Source organism: Nymphalis io, chromosome 8 (assembly GCF_905147045.1).
Source record: "Nymphalis io chromosome 8, ilAglIoxx1.1, whole genome shotgun sequence".
NCBI classification, from domain to species: Eukaryota; Metazoa; Arthropoda; class Insecta; order Lepidoptera; family Nymphalidae; genus Nymphalis; species Nymphalis io.
The window spans coordinates 13,442,798-13,456,481 of NC_065895.1; the positions used below are offsets into that span (position 1 = coordinate 13,442,798).

A 13,684-nucleotide genomic window follows, 5' to 3' on the forward strand; every position below is an offset into this window, starting at 1 on the left:
AAAAAGTCCTTCTAAAGATTAAATAAAGTATATTTTGACTATGATTTTTTTGGTTACGTTAGAAGTTCGAACTATGAAATTATCTGTTTAGGTTTTCGAATACAATTGTATTCAATTAAACATACTCGTATTTACACGTAACTATTTTCGGGTTATTATGTTCATACACAAATAAATTGAATATTCTTACATTTCAACGTATTTCGGTAGAGCAACTTGATATATTTATCCATAACTCTCAGATAAAGTATACTTAATATTCATTATCATATGATGCGGTATATAACATCTAGTTCAATGAAATGGAAAAATGTTAAATTGCTCATACAATTTTCATCTGATAACATAATAATATACTTAGTAAGGGTTTTGTAATTAATCGAGATGGCCTCGTGGTTAGAACGCGTGAATCTTAACCGAAATCGTGGGTTCAAACCGGACAAGCACCACTGAATTTTCATGTGCTTAATTTGTGATTATAATTCATCTCGTGCTTGACGGTGAAGGAAAACATCGTGAGGAAACCTGTATGTGTCTAATTTCATTGAAATTATGCCACATGTATATTCTACAAACCCACATTGAAGCAGCGTGGTGGAATAAGCTCCAAACGTTCTCCTCAAAAGGGAGAGGAAGTATTAGCCCAGCAGTGGGACATTAACAGGCTGTTACTGTACTATACTGTACTTCCTTGTCAGTTCTCGGTAGAATCTTCATTCCAAACCGGTGGTAGTCTTGCACCCATTTGCAAGACCACCTGATGGTAAGATATCACCACCACATTGGTGCTGCAAGAACTATTAAACATTCCTTATATCGCCAATGCGCCACTTACCTTGGGAACTAATTAGATATGACCACTGAGCCTATAGTTACACTGGCTCACACACCCTTCAAACGGGAACATAACAAAACTAAGTATGGCTGTTTGGCGTTGGAATATGTTATTACAATTATGCTACTTTTACAGACGTAAAACGAGCAGCTCTTTTTAAAACCATTAATAAATTTAATACATAATAATAAATTGAAAACGAACTCAGAAAGCGAACGTAGTCACGATATATATATCTAAAGCAATAAATATTTATAAGACTCTTTGAAGCGCTCCACTTGCAGAAGATGGATGGAATAAGAGTACAATAATACATACATATTTAAATAAAAGGCTGCGAATATATAAGGACTATATTAAGACCATGAAAACATCAAAATATAAATTCCTACAAAAAACATTGCGTCTATTGATTGCACGTTGTTTACATGAATTACAATTTAACAGACTATGATTTCGCGGTCAGTCAAATTACTCAAAACATAGAAATCAATTAGCCTTTTTTTCTCGTCTTCACAAAATAACAATACTTATAAAAATCGTCTTTTTTATGATTTTATATTGTAGTTTTATACGATGTTATCACCGTTTTTTTTCAGCCTATCGCCGTCCACTGCTGGACGAATGCCTCCCTCATAAAACGCGAACCATCCCGATCTTGGACAGTCCGTATCCATCCCGTACCTGCCACCTTTTTTAAATCGTCATTCCACCTTGCCGCAGGGTATCGTACACTACGTTTGTGAATCGATATTTTTTTATAATAGAACCACCGTCAAAATTATATGTATTTTTATATTATATAATTTTCAAAGCCTTAGGTTACTAGGTGACACGTAGTTTTTTTTACTGGTGGTAGGGCTTTGTGCAAGCTCGTCTGGGTAGGTACCACCCACTCATCAGATATTCTACCGCAAAACAGCAATACTTAATATTGTTGTGTTCCGGTTTGAAGGGTGAGTGAGCCAGTGTAATTACAGGCACAAGGGACATCAAATCTTAGTTCCCAAGGTTGGTGGCGCATTGGTGATGTAAGCAATGGTTAACATTTTTTACAATGCTAATGTCTGAGGGCGTTTGGTGACCACTTACCATCAGGTGGCCCATATGCTCGTCCGCCTTCCTATTCTATAAAAAAAAAAAAAAAAGGTAGTTACAGCATGCAAGTTTAGACCAGTTTACGCACAATAATTTTCTATTTAAAATAATTTTGAAAATAAGCCTATTATTTACAAATAGCTATGCTTGAGCTATCGCTAAGCAAGCTTCAATTTGTCGTTAAAATAATCTCATCACTAATGCCTCCTCTCAATTAGAATATATGTATGTTTAAATGAAAAAACGCGCGAATTCAATGATTTATGTATAGAAATAAAAAAATATATAAATAAAAAAAGAAACATCTAATTTTTTTACCGATTCTTCTCAGCAAAATCTGAATGGACCATCCATTCAGATCGCGTCACGATTCAAAATCTTTCTTTCATAACTTAGCGTAATGAACGAACGAATGTTTATGATGTAATATCTAGAGCACTTATTTAAAACAATATGATATAAAATCAAACATTTGACCGTTTAGGAATTTGCGCAATACAGTTATCAAATTCGATAATAATTATTATACAACAATATATCTAGATAACGCTAATGACGACTGCCGATTAAAGTGACTACTACGGTTTGAAACTTATCTATATCCAATTACATATTTTATAATCATATTAAAATGTTTTGTATTTATTATTTTAAACGCGTAATATTATATTATTTTTGCAAATACATTTTAATACATCACGGACAAAAAATAAATATGACAAAAACAATTACACACCGATAAATCTAATATAAAAAAAATCACCGACGAGTATTTATTTGTTGTACTCCATACGCCTCATCTAATCCCAAATGAAAAATTCAAAGGAATTTCCACGATATCATAAACGAGAACTTATCTCGAACAACACAGTCGCTTGACATTTAGCTGATAAGGACACGCGGGATGCGATGGCCTCCGATAACGATAAGGACGTATTTGTCGCTAGTATTATTTTAGCCGCTATGAATAACGTATCTGTTGTCGTGGGAGCGGCCAGCAACCTAGGCTATCATGTATTAAAAAAACTGACCAAGGTTTACAAGGGAAAAATATATTTCACAACCGAAGATGAATCAGCCGGCTACCATATTTACGAAAACTTAAAAAAGACCGGCGCGAACATTGAATATTTCCGAATGGACGTGACATATACGAAGAGTATTATAAATTTTCGACATCACATACAAGACTCCGACGAGAGAATCGATCTGTTGATAAATAACACTGATTATGTACCGACAGAGAAGAATTTATCGCACGCGGAAAAAGTTAGAAGAACGATGAGCGTCAATTTCTATGGTTATATAAATTTTGGAAAACTCGTTTATCCCCTTTTAACAGAAAATGCGAGAGTCGTCAATGTTTCTGGACCGGCTGGACTTTTAGCCACCATCGAAAATGAAGCGATCAGAAAAAAAGTAAGTGATCCTAAGCTCACTGAGGATGAATTAGTTGCTGTCATGCAGGAATACGAAGAGGCAGTCCGAAGAGGCGTGGAGAAAACTGAAGGTTGGGGATTAAATTCCCACGCTATTAGCAAAGTCGCGTTGAGCGCTGTCACATTCCTTCAGCACCGGGAGTGGTCAAGTAAAGGAGTGGTCATAAACTGTGTGAATCCAGGAAATATCACTAGTCGTGAAGATAGAAAATCAACAAAAGTATACGAGGAAGGTGCCAAGGCGATCCTGTATCTCGCATTGGAAGCACCTCTGACTTTAAAAGGAAACTTTGTGTGGAGTAATTACAGTGTGATTGAGTGGAACAGTGATCCGTACGTCGAGGTGACAACCGTATAGACAATCGTTACACCAGTGCGATTAAGAAAAGAACACAAAAAAGAACGACCGCGTTTGGGTTTCACGTGCGCGCTACGGTCACATTTCTTTTCGCTCTTGACTACTTTAAAGTATATTCACTGTAGCCGTGCAGTCTTTGTGGTTATTGGTCGCTTCTGCTTTATCGCACTGATGTGTTAGGTTTCGTATTTAAATAACTACTCTATTTATTTTGTGAAGTCGTTTTAGTAATACATTTATGTGAATATTATGTTACTCCTTGCGTTTTATTCTTTCTGAGTTCTGTCTTTAAAGTTATCTTCTTAAAAACTGTAAACTATTGCGAAAACAAATGGTCATCAGAATATGTTTTTTGCGAAATTCCATAATTTCGCAATTAGGTCGCATTGGTCATACTATCGATCATTATCATTTGTAGTTTCATATCGTGTGATAACAGCGTAAACTGTGTTAGCACTCGTAAATTAGTAAAATTTGCAGCATCACATTTCACGTTTTCGACAAAATATTTATAAACACTTCGAAACGCAACTATTATATTTCGTTGCGTAAAAAATATTATGAATATATTTGTCACAATTCGAAAAGTTAACACGGCCGAGGATTTTGGGCAAAATCGTAATCATATCAAAATGGTGACACTTAATACGAGTTATGTATAATTAGGTATTTTATTTATAATTATATTCTATTTTTCAACTATTATTTGTACAAAGTTTAATAATATGGGTTATATCGTCATAGTTTCTCTTATCTTTACATATAATGAATCATTGTTGTTAAGAGTACAAATATTCTATTAAATACACGACCTTTTGTTAAGATCTACGTATTACGTAGTCTTTTAATCTTGTTTTTTAAGTCTAAGAATTTTTTTCTTTAATATTTTAAAAGTAAAATAATTGCATGTAAATGTGCTACTGCTGTTCAAGGGCCTCTTCTCTTAAGAGGCAGCATGAGGACTGATCGGTACACATGTGAATGATTTTTATCCGACACAAGTTTTCTCATGAAGGTTCAGCGTCGAGCACGAGATGATCTTAGAGTTCATTAATCCACGAAATGAGCACATGGAAAAATCGTGTTGCTTGCCAGGGTTGTCCACGCAATCTTTGATTAAGGTTGACGTATTCTAGCCACTAGGCTTCTATATACTATCGTAAATTATCACGTTAAGGTGATAATAAATTATCAAAACGATTATATATTAACTGACCGACTGCCTCGTTGGTCTAGTAGCTAGATATAAGGCCGCTTTTTTTGCTTTTTTTTGGCTAATCTCTCTTAAGATTGGCCGCCGTGGCCGAAATCGGACCGGAGTACATTATTTTTATACATTAAACTTTATCATGTACATTCACCTGGCTACCTACAATAACACATGTGTACCATTATTACGAATATTGTTAGAAAGAATCACATATTAATTTTTACTGGGTTATCATAATAAAACTCACAGTTATCGAGAGGATTATTATTATAATGAATGTGATTTTAATTTGTACTGTAAAAATATAAAGGAATTTCTCGTATGGATAAAATTATATCTTATCAAAGATATATTTTAGGCGCCGTGCGTATTTAATGTTATGATGTCAATTAAAATATTATCAAAAACTTATAAAATAAAATTACATATACATATATATACATTTATATATTATTATGTTTCGTTTCAACGGATAGTGTAATTATAGGCACGACATAGCATCTTAGTTTCCAAGGTTGGCGCATTGATGATGTTGAGAATGGTTAATATTTCTTACAGCACCAATATCTTTAGACGCTATACAATATACCATCAAGAGGCACAATTACCCGTCCACCTACTTATTTAAAAATACATATTCACATATTTATTTACATATGAATATTTACATTTGTACAATAAAATTATTTAATAAGATTAAATATAAAGAACGTCACTATTTATATTAGTTGATAAGAATTCCAGACATTCAAAATAAAAGCTATTTTCCTAGCCCATCGTAGCTTCCAATTTTAATTAATGCTATAAAAAGACGATTGATAAGTACTAAAAACTTCATACTTGGCTTAAGTTTATTACGATTTGATTTATCGAATCGCAAATAGCCGAGAGCCGATATAGTTCAATGGTTACAATACATCGATTTTAATTGAAGATTGCGGGTACAAACTTGGACATAATTAAATTATCATATATTTAATTTGTGTCTATAATAGATCTCCTGCTAAACGATGTAGGAAAAGGTCAGAAAGCCTGCATGTATCGGATGAAATCTGCATGTATATATATATCGGCCGTGTGGTGACGGCGACGAATATCACCACCCCATCTCATCCCGTGGGGGGCGTAGAAGTCGACCCGAGGGAATATACACCAGAGAACGGGCGGCACCGTCTCTCTGAGTACTATGACTAACTTACTGCGATCGCCAAGCGTCTGCCAAGCGTGGCGATTATGGCATATACCCTCAATGATTCGCGCAGCTAAACCACGGCCCCTAGTCCCCGGCAGTTGAGCCGTTAGATGCGGGCAGCGCAAGACCGGCCAACGTGGAAATCCTTGAGGGAGACCTTTGTCCAGCAGTGGACGTCTTTCGGCTGATTGGATATATATACATGGTGTGGTAATAAACTCAAGACAATTTCATTATGTTATACTAAATTATTGACTTCATATACTGAGGTTATAACATACTAGCCCCCGCTCGCGGCTTCACCCGTATTTGAAGTAGAGGTTCGGACGTGTACACAAAATTTCATGATAACTGGGTGAGTAATAATGAAGCGTAACAAACAAACAAAATTATTTTCGCATTTATAATACTAGTAAGAATTGAATAGTAATGACGTCATAAAACTGGACTATAACAAAAACTTCATTATTTAACGTTAAATTTACATGTGGAATTATTATCAAAGCAAAGGGTATTTTTAAAGCAAACGTCCGACGTAAAATCGACGCCCGGCCGACCCGGCTCGCAGTATATACTATTCAAACAATATCTAATTAAATTATTACTATTTAGCCGAGATGGCCCTGTGGTAAGAACGCGTGAATCTTAACCGATGATCGTGGGTTCAAGCCCGGGCAAGCACCACTGAATTTTCATGTGCTTAATTTGTGATTGTAATTCATCTCGTGCTTTACGGTGAAGGAAAACATCGTGAGGAAACCTGCATGTGTCTAATTTCACTGAAATTCTGTCACATGTGAATTCTACCAACCCGCATTGGAGCAGCGTGGTGGAATAAGCTCCAAACCTTCTCCTCAAAAAGAGGAGAGGAGGCCTTTAGCCCAGCAGTGGGACATTCACAGGCTGTTACGGTTACGGTTATTTTATATTTTAATTAAATATTACGTTTATATAAGAAACTATATGAACAAGATATATTCCAAAAACAATGAACACAAGCAAGTTAAATAATCCTTTCTCGAACTTAGATCAATTGTTCAAGAAAGATGTTAATATGTCTTCAGCGCCAATGTCTATTTGCAATGGTGACCACATACCAGCAGTCCCATTCATCCCACCGACTACCTATATTATAAAAAAGAAACCTGGAAATAAAGATACTTAGCAAAAGATTCACGTGCTCCAACCACTGGATTACCTTGGGTCAGTGACGTGTAACTATGATATTCAAAAAACATAAAAAGAATTGACAATCGATAAATATTATCTCGGAAACTTGCGAGGGTTCCTACTGGATAGTAAAAAGTTATCTCAATATTCAAAGTTCCAGCGATGAAAATTTCGACAACAACAATAAGGACATACTTGGTATCATCGAATCTTCGGAATGATAACACATAAAATCTAGATATTTTATCAACATGCATCATATGTTAATAAAGACGGCTACATTTAGAACGGTTTAATAAAAGTTAATAAGAGACGATAAGATAATACAAGTTTGCAAATGTTTTGACTGTGAAACATCTATTGGTGCGCCTTGGGAGTAAGAGGGACGTATGTCGTGACGCCAAACGGCATGACGCTGTCTTACGCCGTCATACCCCCTCTCCACCGCCGCTTTCTACGTCGTTGTGTGTGCGTGGCGCGTATATACTTCGTTGCTATATATTATTATAATAATTAATTTATTAACGAAATTGTTGTTTTTTTTATTTTACTCAACATTTATTTCTTTTATTTTTTTAAATTATAAATTCCTTTAATAACCATTTACAGCTGTGTGCTGCTGGCGTCTCGTGACGTAAAACAAATTGTTGATACATAAACATTAACTACGTCACGTCAACTTATATAATGAAACTTTAGAAAGTGGATATAGAATCCTTATGTAAAATTTAAACAAATTATTAAAAAGTGTTATTATATAAAATCGCAAAAATATAAATTTATGTACGCATGTTTGTAAGCCACGACACGACATGACGTATTTAAAACTATAGTTAACGGTTATATAAAATTTCTACATTACAATTATTTTTATAAAATGTTCATAAGTCAAAAATAATAAGCTGTAAATGACCCAGAGCTGGGCAAAGGTCACGAGATCCTCTTGAGGAGGTTTTAGAGCTTAATCCTGCTACTCAATGCCGGACATAAATATCATTTAATTACAAATATAACATGCGACGAAATATTTAAACTTATGGCATAAGACGTAAGTAAGTGTTCAAAAACATCCCTTGGCTGCAAATTAGTGACCTTTGTTCATAATAAAGAGAAGAATTCAAATGAACAAAGTGTTAATTGTTTCCATAACTAGTAATCTATAAGTCTATTACTATCTATTTACGAAGTCAAATAACATGTAGAAATCATATATTTTTGAAAAGCCACATTAATAAAATCCCTCCTTAACTGTAATACGTTGTAAATTTTTTACCACCTTAAACGTCACTCGCTCACTACCCAACGAAGATCGTATGTAGCTGTTCAAAGAAATTTCGACCTTAAGCATTTGTGATAAAGGAGAAACAATTTAGTATAAGCTATTATAATGTTACAATTTTTAAAAGGTTTCAACCTTGGGCTAAAGATTTAAGGGTGCATTTTGTGTAATGAGAGTAATGTGTAACATGTTTGTTTCTAATTAGTACGTCAGAAGAGCCTTACTAGTAACTAGGTAAGGTTTTATTCGTATCATATATTATATGTTGATATTTAGTCTTGAATTAAACAGTATAGTTTTAGACCTTAGAAGAATCGACGAAAGAAATTCAGCATTTTTTTTTAATCAAATTTAGTAATTTTACAGGTTACATCGTTGCATTCTCATGATGTACAATCATCTAAAAGTCATCGGTTTTGTAATATTCTTTAGCAAAAAAACGTTCCTGAATGATTCTTTTAAATTTTACAATTTAATATTTTTAAACGTTTTCGAGTTTTCCTTATTTAATGAAGAAAGTTCCTTCTCCCAATTGCCCCAATTGCAGGGCTATAGAGGATGTATATCACATTTTAATGGAATGTGTTCGTAGCGAACCCCTCCTATCACAATTAATAGATAGATCAAAATGGTCTACAGGTGATCTTTTAGCGTACGTAAAACACCTCTGGGGTGAAGCTATCGACAAGCATGGAGAATCGTTGGCTGTCAGCCTCGATATCTCCAAGGCTTTCGACAGGATCTGGCACAGAAGTCTTCTCTCCAAGTTACCGGCATATGGTCTGCCTGCTCAGCTATGCACCTGGATTGCTGGGGATAAACTTTCGCTGCAACCTTAGTCCAAGGGATTACATCGAGGCTATTATAAAAACAGCTTCACGGAAACTCGGAGTTCTGAACAAGGTGCGGCGTTTTTTCACGCCACAACAACTGTGCCTGTTATACAAAACACAGGTATGGTCTTGCGTTGAATATTGCTCGCACCTTTGGGATGGCTCCGCTAAGTACCTATTGGAGGCCTTGGACCGGTTGCAGCGACGTGCAGTACGCATTATTGGCGACGTAAAGGTCACAAACACCCTTGAACCTTTACAATTGCGTCGCGAGATAGCAGCACTGAGCGCTTTCTATCGACTGTATCACGGCGAGTGCTCTGAGGAATTATTCTCTCTAATTCCTGCTTCCCCCTTCCTTCTTAAGTCCACGCAAGCTGGTTCTCGATGTCACCGCCTAACTGTGACATCAATTCCATCGCGCACAAAGAAATTTGGCAACTCCTTTCTTTGTCGCACTACAAAAAATGGAATTCCTTACCAGCTCACGTGTTGCCCTCCTCTTACAACCCGGGTTCCTTCAAACGAGGCGTAAAGAGGCATCTTGCGGGCCGGCAAGGCGGGGATGGCTAGTACAGAACACTCTTCCCGACTGTACTGGTCGTCGTCGCGTTTGGACTCATTTGCCATTTGCCATCCCGGCGCATATATAACAAAAATAAAAAAAAGATAGATCAATGGGACTATGTAATATCTATCTTGCAAATCCTACTTCAGAACTAGCCAAAATTTGTATAAGATAGGTAAGCATATTATAAATAAGCGAAACTAGACAATATATTATAATTAATGTATAGTTAAGAATAGTTGTGTAACCTACCAGAGCAACATATTCACCCAAGTGACTCGGCTCTTTAAATGAGATTAAAAAAAAATATATATATATATATATATATATATATACGTTTTCGGAGTCCGTATATGAAAACATAAACATTGTTCAAAAAAATTCACAGATTTCTATGTAATTGATTAATAGAATGTACAAGATTATGCTTATTCATAATTTTTTTTATGTTGTTACTTATGAATTATATATAACATTATACATTGAGAAGCAAGAGTCATTATTTAATTTGTATTTTTGTTAATCCCTTTATCCCATACGTTGTGATATATTTTTTTATAATATAAAAATGTTTTATATGACCAATGTAAAAATGTCTGCAAGAGTAATGAATACTACAACTTAAAACTCTCTCATTATGAACAAAACTTCAGATTAAGTAAGTGCTATCATATTTCATACTTGGAATAAAAAAAAGTGTTTCGTACAACATTACAAATAGTATAAAAAAAATCAACACTGACGGAATAAAAATTTGTAGCAACTAAAACCGAGTCCTCTAATATTTTAGCCTTGCAAACTAAATCCCGAGTGCAATGCGAAATAGTACAAAAACATAATTACACGCCAACATCACCGTCAGCTTTGCAACATTCTGTTAAATGATTTCATATAATCTTAAGACGTAACACTTTGCCGCTATTCATGTTAAGAAATTAATTAAGATCAATTCAAATTAATGAAATATTAATGTTTTTTTTAGTTCTGTGAACACGTTGGTCACAATAAACAAGTTGAAAATTACAGTTCATAATTATAAAATTAATACTAAAATTAAGTTAATGGCAATAATATAATACAAATAGCTACAAATCTCAAGATCTCGGGCTAAAAATTCCATAACATGTCAATAAAAGGTTTCTCTGCCATATGTTGGGTGTGTGTTCCGTGCCCTCGTCAGCATGCTGTCGATCGGATTAGAAAGAGTGTAGAGATCTTTATTCCCTTTTCCTTTAATACAGTTGCACTCTCTGTTTGCGGATACACTTGTGCACTATTATATCTTCCGCACGATTGGCTAGTCGCCGTAGAGAATTACCGCCTAGGCCAATTTTGCTTTTATAAGTTTAAACTATTATTAACGTAAACAATGACGCTTTGTATAACAGCGATACGGTATAAATAGTGAGCAAGTGTAATTACAAGAATGAGGGGATTACCATGTTTATCCGACGGATTTCCATACATTAGTAATGTACAGGCTGTGTGTGGCCGATTCCTTTTGCAATAATAATGTTTATGAGTAATTGTGATTAGATTTAGTTAGTTCATATAACCTTCTGTCATTTTTCTTGTAGCTACATATAATATTAAAACTAAAAGCAGACAGTGAAATTAACAACAACAAGTAAAAACTTATAAATCTTCCTCTTCTTACACTACTCATAATATTGCAAATTTCACCTTTCTAGACTTTGTAGTTTTGGCTTTCGTTAATTTTCAGTTAGGATTTTTTTTTTTTTTTATATTCACCGGGAGGGCAAATGACTCTACTCCACCTGATGGTAAGTGGTAGTAGAGTCCAAACGCGACGACGGCCAGTACAGACGGGAAAAACGTTCTGCACTAGCCGCCTTCGCCTTGCCGGCCCGCAAGATGCCTCTTCACGCCTCGTTTGAAGGAACCCGGGTTGTAAGAGGAGGGGAACACGTGAGCTGGTAAGGAATTCCATTTTTTGGAAGTGCGACAAAGAAAGGAGTTGCCAAATTTTTTTGTTCGCGATGGAATTGATGTCACAGTTAGGCGGAGACATCGAGAACCAGCTCGCGTGGACTTAAGAAGGAAGGGGGAAGCAGGAATTAGAGAGAATAATTCCTCAGAGCACTCGCCGTGATACAGTCGATAGAAAGCGCTCAGTGCTGCTATCTCACGACGCAATTGTAAAGGTTCAAGGGTGTTTGTGACCTTTACGTCGCCAATAATGCGTACGGCACGTCGCTGCAACCGGTCCAAGGCCTCAAGTAGGTACTTAGTGGAGCCATCCCAAAGGTGCGAGCAATATTCCACGCAAGACCGTACCTGTGTTTTATACAGCAGGCACAGTTGTTGTGGCGTGAAAAAGCGCCGTACCTTGTTCAGAACTCCGAGTTTCCGTGAAGCTGTTTTTATAACAGCCTCGATGTAATCCCTTGGACTAAGGTCGCAGCGAACGTCAATCCCCAGCATGGCGATTTTGCTTTGCATCACCAGCGGAGTACCACAGAGGGAGGGAAGAGGGGAAAATGTTGACTTTTTCGCCGTGAGAGCGCATACCTGTGTTTTCTTGGCATTAAACTCAACAAGATTATCAGAGCCCCATTTGGCGATGAGCTCTAACGTCCTATCGAGTTCAATGACAAGATTCTCCCGCCTCTCCTCAGTTTCCGCCCGCCCAGCCACTGCGCGTCCGTGGTATCCACCATGCACTGTACTATCATCTGCATAGCAATGTATGTTCCCAAGGGAGAGCATATCATTGATATGCAAAAGAAAGAGTGTGGGAGATAGCACAGATCCCTGGGGAACCCCAGCATTCACTACATAGAATTGTGAAGCGCAACCATCTACTAAAACACGAAGGCTACGCTTGTGTAGGAAGCTGGCAATCCAGGTGCATAGCTGAGCAGGCAGACCATATGCCGGTAGCTTGGAGAGAAGACTTCTGTGCCAGACCCTGTCGAAAGCCTTGGAGATATCGAGGCTGACAGCCAACGATTCTCCATGCTTGTCGATAGCTTCACCCCAGAGGTGTGTTACGGATTAACGATTTTATAAGTATATATAATGAATTTAATATCAAAATAAGGAAAAAAAATTTGCAAAACGTGATTTATTCGGTGCTCATATTATCGAAAAGGTATGAAGAGACATGTCGTAGATGACTAGACTAACACCTTCTAAGTCCTTAGGATAAAAAAAAAACACTAACAAAGCAAAAATAAAGAAAATTTACAACATTTTTATGTAACTATGTGAGCCAGAATTAATGTCGAAAGCACAGGAGAGGATACAGAGCGATCTAGGGGAGACTTACGCCACGACAAATTTACTTAATCCTTATTGCGTACTCAGTTAATAGGGCTAGAAAAAGTATTGCATTGTTAAAAGTCAAATAAAATTGTATTTGTCGGAGCCGGAGTAAAAACTTCGTTTATTTTTATTTTTTTCGCTGTCAATCATTCCAAAATAATTTATTTATGGCAATCCTAAGACCACGGTTACGTCAATTTGTCAATAAAGCTATTAGTATAAGTGATGCCAGGATGCAGGCGCATTTTAATGTAATCATAATGCTTACGTCATACAAGTTGGTACATAACTGAATTGAAACCATTCATTTATTTAACACCAAGAAAGTACTAGATTCGTAAACACAATACGATGTCTTATGTCAGCAACCAACCTCATAACTAAATAAATGCTTAGTAGATAAAATATAGTGCA

The 13,684-nt window shown here is 36.1% G+C and overlaps 2 protein-coding genes across 11 annotated transcripts in view; one reads left to right on the top strand and one right to left on the bottom strand.

Annotated features, from left to right (window-relative positions):
- The window catches only part of LOC126769939 (disintegrin and metalloproteinase domain-containing protein 23), a 533,325-nt gene that overhangs the window by 461,251 nt on the left and 58,390 nt on the right, over positions 1-13,684 (bottom strand). The window lies entirely within an intron of this gene.
- On the top strand, positions 2,843-3,985 carry LOC126770057 (uncharacterized). Its single transcript, XM_050489202.1, has one exon. It carries the CDS (start codon positions 2,843-2,845, stop codon positions 3,728-3,730), a length of 888 nt encoding a protein of 295 aa, XP_050345159.1. The 3' UTR covers positions 3,731-3,985.